The sequence below is a fragment of the Colias eurytheme genome, chromosome 16 (genome assembly GCF_061535395.1).
Source record: "Colias eurytheme isolate Ceu_HAF_F1 chromosome 16, ilColEury1 Martin Lab GWU primary, whole genome shotgun sequence".
In the NCBI taxonomy this organism is placed as follows: Eukaryota; Metazoa; Arthropoda; class Insecta; order Lepidoptera; family Pieridae; genus Colias; species Colias eurytheme.
The window spans coordinates 935,387-957,209 of NC_142995.1; the positions used below are offsets into that span (position 1 = coordinate 935,387).

A 21,823-nucleotide genomic window follows, 5' to 3' on the forward strand; every position below is an offset into this window, starting at 1 on the left:
AACAAAAAAATAATTTGAATTTGAATCTGAGCATTCTATTGTGAACTTTTAGTGTAAACGATAAACTCGTATTCAGTGTTGTTTAGTATTAGAATATTGCATAGAATCTTTTCGAACACACTAAGAACAATGAGAGAATGCTCTACACCTGTTTACACTAAAATAATTTGACTTAGAAGTGTTAGAATGAACATTCGCTCATTTGATCTAAATGCACCGAAATATTATTACAATATATAATATGTGTTTGTATGTCTTTTTCACATCATATCACTGCGATTTTATAATAGTTAGGTGGCTAGAAACTGATACTACTTTTATCGCGGTAAATCTCATTGCCATGAGAAGATCCATTACGATGCGTTTTTTAATTACTTCGAAACTTAAAAATATCGACAGATGGCGGTATAAAGATGTGACAAGTATGACAATTAACATTTTCTTTTGACCACGCGAGCAAAGACACGGGCGAAAAGCTAATAAGAGTATAAGTAGCACATTTACAATATATTATACAAATATTATGAAAATTATATTATAATTGTAATACATTATTAAATCCTTCTTACTTCTTTACATGAATCTAAGTACATACTTCTATTACTGTATCTTTATAACAATTCATAATTTCATAGGAAAAAATATTGAGAAAAATTTACTTTATCAGATCTTACGCTATAAAACAAATTTCTATATTATGTCAACTATATAATCTCCATACCTTACTACATACATTTTCACCTACATAATTTCATTTTTCACTATCATAAAGTGACACTAATGGCAGTGATACTATTATCACTGTCATTAGTATCACTTTATCATATCCCTTGTCACTTATCACTACCTGTAACTTTACTACTACCAGTCACTTTATCACTACCCTTGTCACTTTATCACTACCTGTCACATCACTATCACTTCACAACTATCCCTTCGCCCCGCCCTACAGAGTCTGCGCGTCCCTGCGGGCGCTCCGCCCTCAGACAGCAGTCTCATCAGCTGGGGGCTTGACTACGGGCTCGGTGGGGCTTTTCACTGGGACTCTGATGATTTCGTCTTCTAGTTTTGAGTCAACTGGCATGTTCTGAAAGAGTTTGTTAGTTAAATAAATTGGTGTATTTGAAAAAACAAAATTAATTTGTCAGGTTAAATTGTTAAATATAAACTTGAAGAGTTTAAATGCGCTTAATTCTGGAATATTTAACTCTTGGTTTGATAAAAAAAAATAAAGAATAGGAATACATATGTAATGTGCCATAAAACGAAAAATATTTATGCTTTTAAGCAATAAGGCCGCCTATTGTACACTTTCCAATTTTATGTATTCTCTTATTTTAAATTCCTGTTATATGTACAATAAAGTGTCATAAATAAATATTAAATTCATATTGGTTTAATTTCAAAAATTATTTACCGTTGGCTAAGTAGCGGAGCTATGTAGCGATACTTCGCTCTGAGTCGCGCAAGCAAAATGTTTTCGCTACAGAGCATAAATACAACTTATTATTTTTCTGTATTTTGGCGCTTCTATACAAAGTCTAGTGTAGAAATGTTTGAGTTTGAGAATTCTCCCATTATCGATGGAGGAATGCCACCTTCCTTCTTCCAGAGACTGACCTCTAGCGCAGTGTAGTGGTTGGCGCTGGGCAGCGTGCGCAGGCGCGCGGGGTCGAGCAGGCGCGGGCGGCGCTGCGGGCTCGCGCGCGCCCCGCCCACGGACCCCACGCTCTTCAGCAGCCGAGCGCTGCTTACACATGACCATATTGAATGAATGAATACTTTATTTGCACCAGAAACAAAATTAATAACAAAAAAAGACGGGTTGCATTCTGGGAGTGCCGGCAGAAGTGAAAACTTGATTATTAACGTTCAGCATGTTTGATATTTTGGAATGGTATCCGTCTTACGCTTTTTCGATCAGGTCACGTGTCCTGACGCGAGTTTAAGATTTTATACCCATTACAGAAAAAATGCTCAACGCCGCTAAAGAAGTTTTCACTTCAAAAACACAGACAATAGAAAAACGTACAAAAAGGCGGCCTTATCGCTAATACAGCGATCTCTTCCAGGCAACCTTAAATCATCATCATATTTCATTTTTGACCGCCTCCTTGGTACAGTAGTTGACGCATGAGCACCAAGGGGTCCTGGGTTCGATTCCCAGTGGAGACGAAGAAAAAAAAGTCGTGTGGCACTCGGCGACTGCCGCGGTAAAGCTACGTACAGCATGCTATGCCTTCAAGCCACACCTCCGCCCGTCGGAGTGGGGAGCGTGAGGTTTTTCGTTACGCAATTTCTAGATTCGGTCCCCGCGCTCAAGGCCCGCGATAGAAGCTATCCAATAGCTTAAAAATGTCTCGGTCTGGCAGGACACAGAAGGTTGGTCACCTACTTGTCCCTAAAGAAAATCGATCAGTATAACAGATGTATAATGCATCCGCCTCTTACCCCACTTGGGCACACGCTTTGTACCAATTTTAAAATAATAGAAAAAAAATACGTGTGGCACTCGAGGACTGCTGCGGTAAAGCTATTGCATAGCATCGCAGTGCCGGTTGGAGTGGGGGGTGTTAGGTTTTTTCGTTACGGAATTTTTACATTCGGTCGCCGCGCTCAAAGTCTGAGATAAAAGCTATGCAATAGCTTAAAAATATCTTGCTGGAACTGCCGAAGATGCGAGTCAGAATAAAATCATAATTGTTTCTTTAAAAAAGAAAGAATAAATTGTAATAAAGGGGCTCTGCTATAACATTATTAAAATAATGTCAATGTGCTAGATGGATTTGATATAGTACTATTAGGTTTTATACCTTTCTAGCAAGATATTATACTTTAATTTTGTTTATTGTAGAAATAGGTAGAGACTAGAGATTAACATTATTTTACACTGTTTAATAAAAAAAAAATAATTATAGTTCTTCACATAATTATATGATGGTTTCGTTATAAAAAGCCAATTATGATGATTTTTTTGTTAAGACGATATAAAGATTATTAGATTGTTTCATGGATAAAATATATATTCTTTAATGAGGAAATAAGTGATGTTTTCATTTGCGTCACTTACCTATGCTCTTTTTAAAAGTGATTTTATTTTTTATTGCATTGAAACCAAAAGCATTTGTCCAATATACAAGTATATTAGTAGTATTAGTTAATATCAACCGCACTGTATTAAGTACATCCATACTAATATTATAAATGCGAAAGTAACTCTGTCTGTCTGTTCGTCTGTTACTCAATCACGCCTAAACTACTGAACCAATTTGCATGAAATTTGGTATGGAGATATTTTGATACCCGAGAAAGGACATAGGCTACCTTTTATTGCGAAATATGTACCACGGGCGAAGCCGGGGCGGACCTCTAGTATTTTATAAACAAGCTTGAAAAAGCTTGTTACCAAGTAAATACTATCATATATTACACTTGCTAGTTTATCCTTCAACGGCTTTACCAAACTATGTAAAACTTAAAGAATTTATACACTAAAACCTCCCACAGGAATTACTATTGGTGAAAACAGAACGAAAATTGGTGCAATATTTCTTGTTTTTATCTTAAATAGACAGACAGATGCAACGGAAGACTAATTTATAATATGTACTAGCTTTACGCCCGCGGTTTCGCGCCCGCATTTCCAAAGAAAAACCCGCATAGTTCCCGTTCCCGTGGGATTTACGGGATAAAACCTATCCTATGTGTTAATCCAAGTTACCCTCTATATGTGTTCTAAATTTCATTGTAATCGATTTAGTAGCATTTGCGTGAAAGAGTAACAAACACACACACACATCCTCACAAACTTTCGCATTTATAATATTATATTAGTTTAGTATATTAGTATTAGTAGTAGGATATTTAGTACACAGGTATCTATACTAATATTATAAAGAGGAAAGGTTTGTATGTATGTATATATGGTTTTCACGCATAAACTACTGGACTGATTTTGATGAAATTTGGCACAGATAATCTTTAGACCCTGAGAAAGAACATAGGCTACTTTTTATACTGCGAAATATGTACCACGGGCAAAGCCGGGGCGGACCGCTAGTCATCAATATAACAGTTTACATGTACAGTTCTAAATGTCAAAAGCAAGTAGAAATATCTACGCATACTTACGCGTCCAACAACTTCAAGAGCAACCGATTATACGCCCTATACTCCTCCTCCCCAAACTCAGCGGGATGGTGTCTGGCCGACTCGTAAGCATCGCAGAACTGGTGTATGAGCTTCTGCCCTCGGCCATCGAGCGGTGCCGCGAGACACGCTAGTAAAAACGCGCGGAGGGACTCGCGCGGGTGCCGACGGAGGTTTGTATCTTGGCAGGCAATTTCTTCCTCTGTTCACGGAGATTTCAATAAAAATTGGTTGTTTGTAAAGTAGGTTTACGATCGAGATGTTTACGTGATAACATAATGCAGTGGCAGCGCTCGAGATGAGACGGGAGATCGGTCCGTCTCTCTCTCGTTATACCTGCGATCGCGCTCGTGAGGTTTTGGTGTGACACAAGTTTCTGAACATGTCACCCGACTAAAACGATTTTAAAAACGTTATCACGTCAATAAATAAATATTTCAGGACAATTTTCACACAGCACGATCTGATCCCATACTAAGCTTTCGCATGTGTTATGGAAACCAGATGGCTGATACATATATAATTTTAAATAAAGACTTATATAGATAAACACCCAGACACAGAGCAAACATCTATGTTCATCACACAAATATTTGCCTCGGGTGGGAATCGAACCCACGACCTCTGGCTTGGAAAGCAGGGCCACTACAAACCAAGCCAACACAGTCAATTTTTTTTTAAATCAATTGCTGATTGTTTTGTTATAACTAGAGACTAACTGGGCTGATATTGGTCTTGAAATGTGGGAAGTAGGTAGTGCAAGATTTAATTTGAGAAAAATAAATAAATAGGTGATTCAAAGGTCACTGGGGTCATCTAGTAGATTCATTCTATTAGAAACAACACAATTTGTAATTCTATGCATACTGGTAATTTTGAAAAATATATTTAGTTTTTTTTAGTTGGTTGCAATTGGTACTAAAAGACCTCTCTTTAGTATTAAGACAAGTAAAAATAAAATTGATTCTTTACATAATACAATCTAGCTGTATATATTATGTAGGTATTGTAAATATTAAACAATACAATTCTTATTCTGACGTTATATCTATTTTGTACCACAATGTTATTAATTCATTTATTTTCCTCATCTTTTCTGGGTTGCCTGGTAGAGATCGCTGCCAGCGATAAGGCCGCCTATTGTACATTGTTATATTATATTGTTAAGTTTGTAAAATGTATTCTATAAGGTGTTTTATAAAGTATTTTCATTTCATTAATTCATTCATTCAATATCAACAACACAGCTAATTTTAAGAACTGTACAATAGTGTTTAAAATTTTTATATAATGCATTTCATTAAAGAAACAAATCTTAAATGGCGGCGCTTATCATTCCTTCTCGCTTACACACGGCCGTATGGCATACAAAAAAAAAACAGGGAAAAGTAAATAGTTTTTATCATAAAGGAGAATGACCACGGGTGGTATCAGTAAAATTTTAGTTGTGCCACGTATTCGTGATATTGTTAATTCCTATTTGTATTTATAATGATCATATGTATCAATATTAAGTCTTAATTATACCGGATAAATTGAAATAATAGTAAAAGTTATTCTATTGAAACATGTATGACCACGTATGGAATCGGTAAAATACTAGTTGTGTCACGTGTTCGTGATATTGTTAATTCCTATTTGTATTTATAATGATCATATTTATCACTATTAAAAGTCGTAATTATACCGAATAAATAGTAATAAAAGTAAAAGTTTTTGTTTTGACACATATATCTATTTGGGTTGTTGAGGAAGTGATTATGAGGAAGAGGAATTTTCACACACAAATTTAGGGGATGCGGATGAGGAAGAGGATATTTTTTTGAGGAAGAGGATGCGGATGAGGAAGCGGAAGAGGAAGCGGATGAGGATGAGGATGATAGGAAATTATAATCAAAATTAAAAAACAAAATCTTTTAAAATTAAAAATTAAAACAAAAGCCATTCTCCTGTCTGTACATATTGATGTTTTGGGGTTAGGGGGAGGTTAGCTCGCCCGATCGCGAATTTACAAAGCCTCTAAGTACTACTATTTGAGTCACAAGCCGGACTCAGATGAGCTTTTGTTTATGCATATTACTCGAATAAACCTAATCTATCTCAGTGCCAGAAGCAACATTAGGCGATTTCCACAAAAAAAAAAACTAACTGGTAGATATTATGTAAGCTTAAACAACTTGTTTGTTTTTTAATTTAAAATGACTTTTGAGTTTTGACATTCGATTCATCATTTTGATATCTTTGGTAAAATATGTTTCTTCTGAGTATGAGAGAAAATGTTATATTATTATGTTTAGAGATAAGTGTTAGGCGCAGATATAAATATGGCGGTAAGACTCTACTCTTGTTCGTTAGTAGAGTCCGACTCGTAACTCAAATACATACATATATATTAGTTTAAATATGCTTTGTAAATTCGCCACCCGATCGGATCAGCATCCTCATAAATTTCCTCTAAATTTTGAGGAAGCGATAGCGGAAGAGGATTTTTTTATTTTCATTTTTGAGGATGCGGTAACGGTAGAGGAACCCAAAATATTGCGGAACTTCCGCATTATGAGGAAGCGGAAGAGGAATCCTCAACAACCCTAATATCTATCTCTCTTGCAAGCATCCTGCGTCATATTATGTCATAGTTTCTATTTGAAATGAATGTTGAATGAATGTGTTCGACGTTATTTATTTTGAAATAATGTTTATTACGATCAACTTTTCACATTAGTATTGTAAATTAAAAAAATTACCTTTGTAATAAATGTAAAATATAACGTTCATCGTTAGTTTAAACTCGATAAAGTATTTTTTTGAAGTGTTGAATAAAATTATAAAAGTATTGTTTTATTTTTATTCTCGCGAACTGCGGCTTATTTACATAAAAACTTTAATCGTTTCTAAAAGTACTAACTTCAAGCTTTATATTGAGCTATATTTCATCTTGACACAATAAGTTTGATTGCGATACCAAGTGCCATAGTCACTTGGGCAATCTCCTTTACAATGACAATTATGTATTTGCGATAGTAAATAATGTTTTATTGGAATTTGACAAAATATGTTCTTTGGGAAAAGTTGTTCAGTTTTATGGGCTCATTACAAGTATTATGGGGATTTTGTTGCATTCTGTATAGGTAAATATAATAATTCATATAAATACACAAATACCATAACAAAAAAGTTTGTCAATAAACAATTTGAAATAATTAATAAAATATATTACATTATTTTTATTTTCCTTTTTACTGATCCTACCATATGTCAGTGTCAGCTTTGGCCGCCATTGAAGACTCGTTTCTTTAATGAAACGCGTTGTATAAATAAATATGTTTAAGTACCCAAAAGTTTAACATCATCCACTGCTCGGAATCTATAGTGATACGGCTGTTGGGGCTCCAATATATAATGTGAAGGTTCTGCACATAGCAACCGGGGCTCATACATTATCCGAGGCACTGCTTCTATTCTACGCTCTATTTCTTTCTTCAAACACTGCAAAGTAGAAGTGTAAAAATTTAAAGAATATTCACTTTATCTAATTACTTTTATTAGCTTTAAGATTGAATTTTTGAGTAACTTCAACAGGCGCGCTGAGAGTAAAATTTCAAGGTCGAGTCATGTCAATACCGTCACGTCATGGAGTAAGGCGACGATTTTAATCTTTGAATCTTGCCAAGATATTTCACTTCTGATACGTGTGCTCGGCACACACGCAATTTTTTTATAGCACATGTCTTTAATATGTTTCCTTACTTTTTTAGCATCAGCTCCAATAGGTACATGGGGACCCCTCCTCGATCGAAGTGCAAACCTTGTAATTTGCCTCTTAGCAAATATAAACAGTATCACAAACGTAAGAACACCACCACTTATAATAAATATGATATTTAATATACTCGTAAAGTCATGCATGATTACAATAATTATGAAAAATCGATTGAAATAGTTAAAATTTCGTGTATTAGAACTAAGATTGGAATTTGGAAATTTGGAACCATTTGTGAATTGTGATCACAGAATACTTGACAGTTGACACTTGACATGTACAGTTTGACACAGTTTACGTGATGCACGTAACCTGTGGATGCAGCAGAAAATTCAATTCATTCATTCATTAATGTTCTGTGTTCATAACCAAGAACCATAAATTTAATTATTCTTGTTCTAATGTAGGTATACCACTGTATACGTTGTTGGAGCTCGTTAATTTATCTTCGTATATAGTATGTAATAATTTTTATGCTGTAAAAATATATATTTGTATCTAGAAACATAACGTATATGTAGGTATATTATCACTACATAGTATAAAACAAAGTCGCTTTCCCTGTCCCTATGTCCCTATGTCCCTATGTCCCTTTGTACGCTTAAATCTTTGAAACTACTTCTTTTTTAATAAAAACCGCATCAAAATCCGTTGCGTAGTTTATCTATTAAGATAGAGTGATTCAAGAGGAAGGTTTATATGTATAATAACATCCATTAAATAGTGCAGAAGTACTGTTATTTTTGAAGTTTCTAATGTGATGTCGTAAAAAATTACATTTTTTCCGCTTACATTGCAAACGCAGGCTGAACCCTACGAGTTTTGTCAAAATAATGTACTAAGTATTATACACATTGAAAAGGTCTACAGAAAAGTCCGCGATGGTATATGTCTATCTCATATGGATAACCCACAATAACTTTTTTTTGTCCTTTACTTTTTACGACAAATAATGGCTAATTTTCGAAGCGATTTTAACCAATACAGCATTAATCCTTAACCAATTAAATACCTTGAATACATTGTTCATTTAATATAGATCTATATGGCCCTTTACACCGTATGATTTAAGTGAATATTTTCGAAGATATTACAGATTTAAAAATTGCGGGACGTACCGTTTGCGGCGGTACCGGCCGGCCGCCCAGCTATCTATTTTATACCCGTGCGAAGCCGGAGCGGGCCGCTATGTTTTTATATACAAGGTTCACAGTTTTTCTGTAGTGTATTTAGTATCAGCATTGCACCCGTGCGAAGCCGGGGCGGGTCGCTAGTACTTAGATATTGTAAATAAATAAATTTGTAATATAACCATAAATAAATATTTCTCCTCTTTAACTTTAATTAACTCCTCTGACCTAAAACGTTAATCCTAATCTTATTCCTTACCGCGAATAGTTTCCTTACCTTTTAGCTTTTAGCATACTGATACTTGACACTGGCAAATAGTTAAACTCAAACTCAAACTCAAACATTCATTTATTCAATTAGACTACTATTTAGTAGCACTTTCGAATCCTCATTACATAGTATTTTTAACATTTGTACCACCGATTCGGAAAGCAGTATCAAGAAGCAGTTATATCTTCTTGCCTTAACAAGAAAGAAAAAAACCCACACGAGGAGGAGCAGAATGAGTAAATATAGATGATAGACACTATATAATGTCTTGAAGATACCATTGAATTTATGAACGCAATATATTTTTGTTTACTTCAGTTCAGCCAATTGCCGCATATTTTAATACGGTATTAAAATAGCTGTCGTATAAATCGTATTTCTAACGCCTTTATATACTTAAATGTAGGTATTTTTAATAAGAAGGTTTAAAGTAAATGATTTTTTTTAATTTATAGCACTTTGAAAGAAAATACACAAACTAGTGCTTCTGCCTGCTTCTGCCTTCTTTGCTGTTGGTTTAGTGCACGTTTAGTGCCTTTTCGAAAATTGAGTTGGCAACACTGAACATTATCGTCCGACAGCTCTTGAGGCTCTTGGATTGGACAGCTCCACAGTCCACAGGACAGTTTGTTTGTATTTTTATTATGCACATGTCACATGTGACAGTGAGCTCGAATTTCGAAATAACGCCGAATTTGCGCCGAAATCCGAATACTGACTGCCATTCCAGCGTCTCTTCGTCGTCGTACCTAAATTAATTTGTAACTAAATACTTAATCTGTGTATTACTTGCTGTAGTTTTTACTTTGAGTGAGAAACAATTACTGAAGAAGAATGTCGTAAGTACTTTATTTCATTACTTTCTATCTTTACAGTGATGTATTACTTAAACATGTAAGCGTTTCATTCTCCTGTAAACAATTTTAACAAACAATACCTTCTCGACTACTGTTCGTGAGTAAACATGGCCGGTTTTCTTGTTTGTTACGATAACGTACCAGAAACTGTCTCTAAGTAGTAGTAAGTAGTTAATAAAATATTCCAACATTCTTATATTTCAGACTCAACACGATTACAAAATACTTGAAACTCAAGGCTCGATCGGATGCGGATGGCACTAAAATACCCAAGGACGTTTATGATAATAAAGGTTGTACAGATGAGATTTCGGTGTTGGATTTTTAAATTCAGCTATTTTTTTTCTTGTATAATTTACAGTTAGTTAAAAAGATATTTTTATACAACTACAAAGTTTTATTTTATCCTAAAATAATGATATTTCAAAACAGGAATGAGCATATAATTATTTTAAGTGTTATCTAGGTATCATAATTTTATTCTAATAATTTTCATCCAGTCTAGTTTGTATTGCACTGTTTTCGCTTAAATGTGCTGTTGATGTGCTGCTGTATAATGTGGTCTCGATTTGTTTGCACTAAGACATTTAACAAAATTTTTTTTTTAGATCTATCGAAGAAAAAAACAATCCGTCGAAGTCAGACCAAGGCCAAGGCTATGGCCACGGTTGCAATAGGGGAAGAGGTCCAGGAAATGGCGAGGAAGGAACTGAAGAGCCGTAAGTATATATCATTAATAACTTTCTTTGGCATTTTCTTAGTGGTAGTTGTGTATGTGTTTATTGTGTCTACAATTAAATTGTTTTTGCAGCCCGAAAAGTCTCGCCGAGACTTTCGCCGGCAAATAAAAAACAACGGATTTTCTGTAAGCAGCTTAACGAGCTTCAGCGGGTGCTCCTTCCTGATGCACCTCCACGCAAGCAACATTCTTTGTAAATACCTTTTTGATATTTCACATTCACATGTGAATGTTTCACATTTGAATGTGCTACAACAAAATGTAATAAGAAAGGAAGAAAATACATTTAATCCAACACACATGAATAAAAAATACAATGGAAAAAATAACAAAGTAACATGCAACAAACAAAAACAAAAAATGAAAATTACAATTACAAAATGAAATATGACTTTTCCGCATATGTATACAAAAACTCAAACTCAAACATTCATTTATTCAATTAGACTACTATTTAGTAGCACTTTCGAATCGTCATTACATAAGTATTTTTAACATTTACCACCGATTCGGAAAGCAGTATCTATGGAGAAGAATCGGCAAGAAACTCCATAGTTGCTCTTTTAAATCATGTCAATATTACATAATATGTAACCTAAATCTACTTAACTACATAATAATATATCATAATATGCCAAAGAACTGTCCTGTGGTTTTTACGCGACAACCCTCCATGGGTCTTTATCGTCCATATATTCCTGTATACTGTAGTACGCTCTCTGAACTAGTACATTTTTTATATAAGTTTTAAATTTAGAACTACTAAACTCTTTAATATTGTGAGGAATCATATATATATAAAGCTACACTACCACTCACTCACTCACTCACTGACTGACTGACATCGCTTTTCTCGGAAACTACGTGGAAAGTTGGGGGGATTTTGACGTGATCGTGTAGAGGTGCGCCGAGTGACCAGAGGAAAAATATAGCGATCTCGATCATCTTCGAAAACCAAGTGGACCCCTGGAGGTGCGCAAAAACAGTGATACCTGGAGGGGGGGTGTCTGAACAAAAAATGCTCGGAACTGGTGGCGATTACCAGGGGAGGTGGAAAAGTGGCAATTTTCGCGAAAACAAGATGTCCGCCGTACTTTGCCAAAATCGCCGTTTATGAATCCTTACGTCTCATATTTGGCACACGTGCTCTGATCGAGCCGGCGAATCGATCGGTGCCCCGTTCGAGTGCCTCCGGGCCCCCGTTTCTGACTTTCATACATTGGAAAATCCAACGGCCCGCGGAAACGGTGCGAGTTGGGTGGGGGGTCCCGGAACTAAAAATGATCACCACCCTGGGACGCTACCAGGGAGCCATAGTGGGTCGCTCGATTTTGGAAATTTTCCATTTTTGACGCAACCATAAAAACGTAAATTTAGACGAGGTGGCGCAACGGAGAAACACACCAATGATGCATTCATACTCGCCCAGCTCCCAGGATATCCAGAAAAATCCGAAATTTTGAACTTTCTCACAGCCCGCGGAGACGGTCAACGGCCCGCGCAAACGGTATCAGCTACATCTGGGGTGCTCAAACTAAACTTGTAGTAGACCTCGAGCAATTACCACAAATAGTGAAAAAAATTCAAAATGGCGGAAAAAATGGCCGCCGCCATACAAATGCTAAAACGGCCATCGCTGGTCCGATCGCGCTGAAACTTGGCACAGGGGCTTTAATCGAGCCTCACATTACGTTGGCATACTCATCATCGAGTTTCCATCGCTGGTTTCCGAGTTTCGTACAACGCGAAATTCGACGGCTCTCCGAAACGGCGCCAGATAGGTGGGGGGTGTAGAACTAAAAAATGATCAGAAACATGGGGCGCTACCAGGGCAATCGAGAAATTTCAAATTGGTCGCAATTTTTTTTTCAAAAATGGCTAATTTTTCAAAGCAAGATGGTGGCGCCGGTTACTTTACGATCGGTCTGAAAATTGATTTCTGTGCTCTAATCGGCCAGATTTACAAAACTGCATACTCAGAATTTCTCTCCGACCCTCGGTTTCCATTTTCCATACATCACGAAATTCAACGGCTCTCTGAACCGGTGGCAGGTAGGTCGGGGTCGCCGAAGCAAAAAATGCTTCAAAACTTGGTCCGCTTCCAGGCATATAAAAATTTTTGGTAAAAAGCGAAATTTTTTTTTTCGAAAATTTTGTATGGAAATTTCCATAGTAGGAAGGGTAATTGAATAGCAAAGGCAAAAGACGGCGCCGCGGGCTGATTGCTGCCCGCGCACCGCGCAACCTCGAAGGTCGACAGCGTGCCGGAGTAGAAAATATTTATTAAATTTTGAACTACCGCACGAGCCAAGCGAGCGAAGCGAGCGAATCACGGCAGCGGCTGGCGTAAATATTCAAATAGGTAGCGAGGAGCGAAGCGACGAGCGAGTTAGGTCAACTTTTGAACTACCGCACTAGCCAAGCGAGCGAAGCGAGCAAGTCACGTCAGCGGCCGGCGTAAATATTCAAAGAAGTAGCGAGAAGCGAAGCGACGAGCGAGTTAGGTTAACTTTTGAACTACTGCACTAGCCAAGCGAGCGAAGCGAGCAAGTCACGTCAGCGGCCGGCGTAGATATTCAAAGAAGTAGCGAGGAGCGAAGCGACGAGCGAGTTAGGTTAACTTTTGAACTACCGCACTAGCCAAGCGAGCGAAGCGAGCAAGTTACGTCAGCGGCCTGCGTAAATATTCAAAGAAGTAGCGAGGAGCGAAGCGACGAGCGAGTTAGGTTACTTTTGAACTACCGCACTAGCCAAGCGAGCGAAGCGAGCAAGTCACGTCAGCGGCCGGCGTAAATATTCAAAGAAGTAGCGAGGAGCGAAGCGACGAGCCAGTTAGGTTAACTTTTGAACTACCGCACTAGCCAAGCGAGCGAATCGAGCAAGTCACGTCAGCGGCCGGCGCGGCGTAAATACTCAAAGAAGTAGCGAGGAGCGAAGCGACGAGCGAGTTAGGTTACTTTTGAACTACCGCACTAGCCAAGCGAGCGAAGCGAGCAAGTCACGTCAGAGGCTGGCGTAAATATTCAAATAGGTAGCGAGGAGCGAAGCGACGAGCGTGTTAAGTATAGTGCCACAAACTTATCTGACCCGGTGACAGTGTCACTGATGTCGCTTTCTTTTATATAAACAAAATATTCCGTATGAAAAGTCTGTGAAAATGTGACATTTCAAAATGGCGGCACGTAGTTCCAGTTTTTGCCACCGGGTCAGATAAGTTTGTGGCACTGTAAACTCTTTAACAGTTTATTATGAAAAGTCACTGCCCGCTATCGATTAGACACCTCAAAATGATGAAATTCGGGGATCACGTTTCAATAATTTAACCAATATTTGAATAAGTAATTTATAAACAGTTTCGATTGACTGTAGAATCGCTGTTAGCAGATGTAACAAATGGACAGGAAATTCAAATGCATTTTCAAATGACTGAAGATTTCTGTCCTGGGATGAGCCGCGAGCTGCTTGCAGCTCGCGCACCACGCACCCTCGAAGGTATACAGCCCCCCGGAATAGAAAATATTTGAATAGGAAATTTATAAGCACTTCCAATAGACTGTGGAATCGCTGTTAGCAGATATTAACAAATTGACGGGGAATTTTTATGCATTTTCAACTGACTGAAGATTTCTTCCCTGGGATGCTTCGCGGGCTGCTTGCAGCCCGCGCACCACGCACCCTCGAAGGTGGGCAGCCTCCCAAAGTGGAAAATACTTGAATGGAGAATTTATAAGCATTACCGACTGACTGTAGAATCGCTGTTAGCAGATGTAACAAATGGACAGGAAATTCGAATGCATTTTCAAATGACTGCCCTATTGCTTCAACCCAGAGGCAAAAGAGGCTCGCGGGCTGCTTGCAGCCCGTGCACCACGCACCCTCGAAGGTCGACAGCATTTCAAAATAGAAAATATTTGAATTGGGAATTTATAAGCACTTCCAATTGACTGTGGAATCGCTGTTGGCAAATAATAACAAATTGACGGGGGATTTTGATGCATTTTCAAATGACTACCCCTATGACTTCAACCCAGGGGCAAAAGGGGCTCGCGGGCTGCTTGCAGCCCGCGCACAACGCACCAGCTAGTTTTATTATATAAGCGTATACCTTGACCCATAAATGAATTTTTAACTTTAGCTAATCGGAAAAATGGCATTTCAATTCTATTCCTGTTCCTTGTGCCATAATCGTGTCTATCTCCTACTCTTGTGTGTATGTCGGAGCTTTTGTGTACATGCAAAATATTATTAAATATATACTGTGATGGTACAGTAAGGATACCAGTATCCTTAAAATGATCTCTTAGTGAGTCCCGAGCACGTAAATTATATATAGAGCGAATGGCTCTTTTCTGTAATATAAATATAGATTCTATATCTGCAGCCTTGCCCCACAGTAGAATTCCATAGGACATAATGCTATGAAAGTAGCTGAAATAAACCAATCTAGCTGTATCTTCATCGGTGAGATGCCTTATTTTTCGGACTGCATATGCAGCTGAACTGAGCTTACCTGCAGCGGTGTTGACATGGGCTCCCCACTGTAGTTTCTCGTCCAATGTTAACCCTAGAAATACAGTAGACTCAGTAGGATGCAATACCTCCCCGTTCAAGGTAATATCTCTGTTCAACTTTTTTACATTAGGAAGTAAAAATTCAACACAAGTGGTTTTTTTGGCATTTAATAATAAATTATTGGCAGTAAACCATTTAGATATGTGTAAAAGAGCACTGTTCACTTCGTCAACATTTGGGTTATGCCTATCCACATTAAAAATTAATGAGGTATCATCTGCAAACAGAACTATTTCACACCTATCCTGCAAATAAAAGGGAAGATCATTGATATATACCAAGAACAAGAAGGGACCTAAAATTGACCCCTGTGGAACACCAATGTTAATTGACGCACCGCTAGAACGTTCTCCATTAACAACTACAGTCTGTATCCTATCATGCAGGTATGACGCTATGAGGTTCTGGGCTTTTCCTTTAATTCCATAGTGATTAAGTTTACGTAACAAAGTACAATGTTCAACGCAGTCAAATGCCTTGGAGAGGTCACAAAAAATCCCCAGAGCATTTTTTGAGTTTTCCCATGCTTTATATATATGTGTTAGAAGTGCAACTCCAGCATCTGTGGTTGAGCGCCCCTTTGTGAAACCAAACTGTTTGGTGTGCAGTAAATTATTAGATGCAAAATGACTACTCAATTGGTTTAAAATTAACTTCTCGAATACCTTACTTAATGTTGGTAAAATAGAGATAGGTCTATAATTGTTACAGTCTTCTTGATCGCCCTTCTTAAATAGAGGTATAACTTTACTAAGCTTTAGTAAATTAGGAAATGTACCATAGTCACAACACTTATTAAATATGAAAGCAATTTATATATATATAAATTTTTCGCAATATTTTCTATTATATTATTAACTAGATTTACGGACATTCCCCAAAGATCACAAGTATTTTTTAGATTAAGCGTCTTAAAGGCAGTAACAATATCACTAGCAGTTACGTGTCGTAATTCAAATAATGTACTACACCCCGCAACATGGTCCCTCAAAAAGGTTTCTGCAAGTGCTGAAGACGAATTTAAACTATTAGTAATAGTAGCAGGGACACTACTGAAGAATTCTTCAAAAGCAAGAGCAACATCAGCACTTTTGTCAATAACCCTGTCATTATTCACAAGTTTTATGGTATTACTTGATTTGCTTTTACCCATTTCATCATTAATAATTGACCAAACTGTTTTAACTTTATTATCAGAGTCGCGTATTTTTTCTTTGATATATAATCGCTTTGCAGTAAAACAAACTTTTTTAAAAATTTTTGAGTAATTTCTAACATAACTAAGAAAAGATGGGTCTTTATTATATTGCTTCATACCATATAATTCATAAAGAATGTTCCTGCACCTATGTATACTAGCTGTCGCCCATTTACTAAATGGTAAATCCTTGGTAATATTTAAAGATTTAACTTGAAATATTTTTTCAAATTCATTATGTACTAAATTAAAAAGATTATTAAACATTTCACAAGGATTATAAGTATAAACATAGGTAATATGGAATATAATATGTGTATTTACATATACACATATTATATTCTATATATATTATAGGATAGGGATACCACTCAGGCTGTGGCTTTAGAGACGCAGCACTGATTTTCGGTAGCTACCATATTGCAACTGACATTTGCAGCGATAGGTGCTACAAAATTATAAATTACTTAACTTCTAAATAATAACTTACGTACATTTTAATATATATTATGTTAACGGAAATGTATGTAATCTGTCATTGTATACAATTCCTAGGAAATGTATGTAATTCCTAAAATCGCACGGAAATCTGTAAAATAAATTATTTTATACTTTCACATTACACATTTCCTAGGAAATCTATACATATCCTAAATAGCAATCGGAAATGTAAAACATTTAAGATATTGGAAGGTACGCGGGGATAGCGGGACGAGGGATGTGTACACCGGGACAGCGGGACGAAGGGACTGATTACTTACCAAATGATTTGATTTTATAAGAATTAATATAAGTTGATTTTGTGATATTTACGTTAAAAGTTAATAGATATTTGTACGTATAAGATTTTAGAAATGTTAATTAGTAAGATTAGAACTCCAATTATCCGAATTAATGGTGACCGGGACCCATTCAGTTAATCAAATATTCGAATAATCGGATTTAAAAAAAAAATTGCCCTTGGAGAGAATAAAAGCTACGTTTTGATATTGCACTATTTTTTTATTGAATTAAATGAAAGAAAAATGAAATTTTCACGTTTTAAATATAAATAAAATGTACTTATTTTAGAAATAAAAATCATTGTATTTTAAACATCTCCGTCAATGTAAGCTGTGTTTGCGGGGGGAAGAATAATAGCGCACTTAGACGTTTTTGGACAATTTTTTGTGATTCGGATAATCGGCGATTCGGATAATCGGAGTTCGGATAATTGGAGTTCTACTAAACATATTATTATTATTATTTTACGGTATGACTGTTACCCGATTGTCATTTCCTAGGATTTGTATACAATTCCTTGATTTCATACATTTCCTGTAACATATACATTCATTACATAAATATTGAATTACATTATATCTATTCAAAAATGCTATATATGTGCGTACTATACTATATAAGATACTCATAATTTCTGAATTATTCGTTTTAGAAAATTTCCTTCTCCTGAAAGGGAGCCATGTGAATTAGTGGCGGAAGTAGTGGCACAACCCCTAAGTTTCGGCCAAGTTTTTGCGATGCCATCGCAACCTTCCACTTCACAGGACTACCAGCTATCGCAACCTTCGACCTCAAGACAACCTACGCTGCCCTTGATCATATTGCCGCCTGACGTCGATTTAGGTAAATGTTATATATATATCCATACTAATATTATAAATGCGAAAGTAACTCTGTCTGTCTGTCTGTTACTCAATCACGCCTAAACTACTGAACCAATTTGCATGAAATTTTGATACCCGAGAAAGGACATAGGCTACCTTTTATTGCGATATATTTAATGACGCCTGTATGTTTTTTTATCCACTTGCCAAGTTAGGTGAGAAAGGGATAAAAAAACATACAGGCGTCATTCAAGGCCATATTTTCTTGTTACAAGTTAATGTTCATACTGAAATCTCCAGTGTATTAGATATAAGCTTCTTGGGTGTAATTGTAACATGAAACATTTTTTTGTTTCAGTTAACATGGAGGATTGTGACGTTGCCGGTGCCATAGACAACGACAGTTTTGGTAAGGCAGAGACGAAAACGGCACCCAATTCGCCCAGTTCTATAAGATTCTTTGGTTTTCCGCCGGTCAACCACAGAAAACTGGGCGAATGTATGTCGTACGCCCCGAAAAAGAGTATACAAATTATTGTAACAACAAGACGACTCTGATGCTTCTTGTTAAAATACCCTCTGTTGGAATTGGATATTTATTTCAAATCATTGAGTTACTATGTACTACGTACTAGAGAGGACATCACTACTACACTATTTGTAACACTAGTAGAGTCAATCGACTCAAATATATATTTTTTTGTTACATTGATTGGTTTCAATTGATAAGTTTATTCATATTTTTTTAATAAGATAAACAATATTTATTTGTTACATTGATTTTTTTCAGATGCAATCACGACGGATATAAGCAATATGGACTTTATTTTGGACTCTGACAGTGACGCCGACATGGACGTTAACATTGAAGAATCTGGAGAGTTTCCGACAGACATACAAATAGAGATCGTGACTGACACTGACCTGACTCTTCCCCAAGAACAAATTTTACAGGCCGAAGACATCGCTAACGACCAGGCTTTACAAGACCTTTTGCCTGAAGACTGTTTGAGATTTGATTGGGACAAGGACAGGAGTACGTTCAAAGGTCAACGAGAACAATTTACTGGGACACCTGGACCGACTTTTGAGGTGACAAAAAACTCTACTCCAATCGACATATTTCACAAGATGTTTGACGTTGAGTTTATTGACTTGCTTTGCGAAGAGACCAATCGCTATGCAAGGCAGAAGATTGAGTCTGGCAAACACGATTTGCTACCAAACTCCCGTCAACATCGCTGGACCCCTACAGACCGACCAGAAATGATTTCGTTTTTGTCTCTGATGATACTTCAAGGATTGTACCCCCTTCCTCGAGAAGAATTTTATTTTTCTTTTAATGGCTTCGGTACGATGCCATATTTCTCAAAAATCATGAGCTATAACAGATATAACCTCTTAAAATCTATGCTTCACTTCATTGACAACAACAAACTGACAGACAAACCGACGAGATTGTGCAAAATTCAACCAATTATCGACTATTTTAACCACAAGTTTTCCACCTTATATTACCCACGGCAAGAGATAGCCATTGATGAGTCGTTGCTCAAGTGGCTCGGAAAGCTAAGTTTTACTCAGAAGATCAAGACAAAGGCCGCGCAAGTAGGGATTAAAACTTATGAGCTGTGTGAGTCATCAAGTGGGTATCTCTGGCGGTTTATAGTATACGCTGGAAAGAACAAACCGACGTTGACTGACAATGATAACTCTGACGATGATACTGAAACCAGACCTAACCAGACAGAACAGACGAGCGAGACAGAACAAACGGGCCAGACCGAACAGATGAATGATTTTCAACCGACTAATGCGACATCGAAAATTGTTTTTGATTTAATAGAGCCTCTCCTTCATCGAGGTCACACGCTAGTAATGGACAATTTTTACAATTGTCCATTGTTAGCACGATGCCTCAAACTTCGTAAAACGGACTGTTACGGGACCCAAAGACTAACCCGGAAATTTATTCCAAGTTCTATAAGGACGCTGACAAAGACTGACTTAAGAGAGGGTGAAGTCATCGCTTCCTACTGTACCGATTTGTCGCTTACAGTATTTCGAGATGCTAAATTAGTTTGTATGATCTCGACGTACCATTCGCTTCAAATAGGAATCCAAAAAAAATGTAATAAAACGGCTTACAAACCAAGCGTGGTTCTTGATTATAACAAGCACATGGGTGGTATTGATCGAAAAGATCAATACCTATCTGCTCATCCATTGGAAAGAGTCAGGAGCCGCGTTTGGTATAAAAAGTTGTTTCGCCATTTGTTTAGTACTGCTGTATTTAACTGCTTCGTTATTTACAACAACAAACACAAAATCGCTCACCGGCAGTTCCGGACAGTGTTGGCGGAGACTTTACTTAAGACTTACCGACAGATTGACTTAACGACTGAGCCACGAGTGATTACACAAGTGAGGACTGTAGGAAAAAAAACCACGACGCATACTACGATAACGATGTTGAAGCGAAACGTGAATCGTCCAGTCGTCGAGGGGGACCATTTTCCCATCCACTCCGACGTCATGCGAGGAAGGTGCTGGTATTGCGCACATGTGCGAAACAGAAGCAGTCGCACTGTATGGCAATGTATGGAGTGTCGAGTGAATCTGTGTATTCTTGGCTGCTTCCGGGACTACCACAAACCATAGGTTAATAAAATTTTTATTGTACTCTCATATTTTTACACAAACACACACACATACTTCCTACTTACACTACTTATACACTAAACACTACAAGCCTGTCTATCTCCGCGTGTAGGTATTAAAAACATGCGAAAAACAGTAAAAACAAGCGAGGACCGTTGCGCAAGGGCTATTCTGGCCAGGGCTGCCGCAAGCGAATGAAGATACACGCGCGCGCGCTATTTGTTCGACCACGTTCAACTTTCTCGGTAATTGTAAGATAGACACAAAACGAAAAAAAAAAACAAAAAGATACGGTGCAGTATTTAATTGTTTAAATACGGTAATCGTGATCGAAATTTAACTTTGACAGCTAAAATCTACTTTGATTGGATAACGTTATGTTCCTATTTGATCAAAATCGGTTAAGAAACATCCACATTAGAATTTCCTGTCTACCCTCTAAGTGAGGTAGCGTGATTTTTAGACCGGGAGATATTGACACAAAATTTCGAGTCATTTTTAACAGGATGGCGGTTCTACAGGGTTCTTAGTACGCAATGACAAAAAGAAGCCTCCTATTACGAAAAATTGTCTAAGAGACTTAAACGTAAACAAGTACGAGCTTCAGTTTGCCAGCCGGCGCCTGAGACTGTAAAGGTGCCAGATCTTCAATGTGACAATAAAGAGATATCATATAAGAATCAATCCCTGGTGACGACCGACAATAATCCGAGAACAGAGTCACGCTGGACTGAAGTGAAACGTAAGAGTGTCCGTCGTTATAAATCAGCTGATATTATTAGAGGAACGGCTAAACCGGGAATTTCAAATTTGGAGGCATCTGAGAAAGTAAAGTTCTTCCATCTGTTTTATGTTAAGTATGGTACAACAGAAGATCAG

General features: G+C 37.1%; 1 protein-coding gene across 1 annotated transcript; it reads right to left on the minus strand.

The window, feature by feature from the left end:
• LOC149901547 (lipid transport auxiliary protein 1) lies at nucleotides 1-8,152 on the minus strand. Its single transcript, XM_090111206.1, has 5 exons — nucleotides 7,897-8,152; nucleotides 7,482-7,635; nucleotides 4,132-4,351; nucleotides 1,621-1,747; nucleotides 1-1,087 (listed from the first exon to the last, which is right to left on the minus strand). The coding sequence occupies exons 1-5, from the start codon at nucleotides 8,053-8,055 to the stop codon at nucleotides 983-985; spliced, it is 765 nt and encodes a 254-aa protein (XP_089967332.1). The 5' UTR covers nucleotides 8,056-8,152; the 3' UTR covers nucleotides 1-982.
• Nucleotides 8,153-21,823: the final 13,671 nt, after the last annotated feature.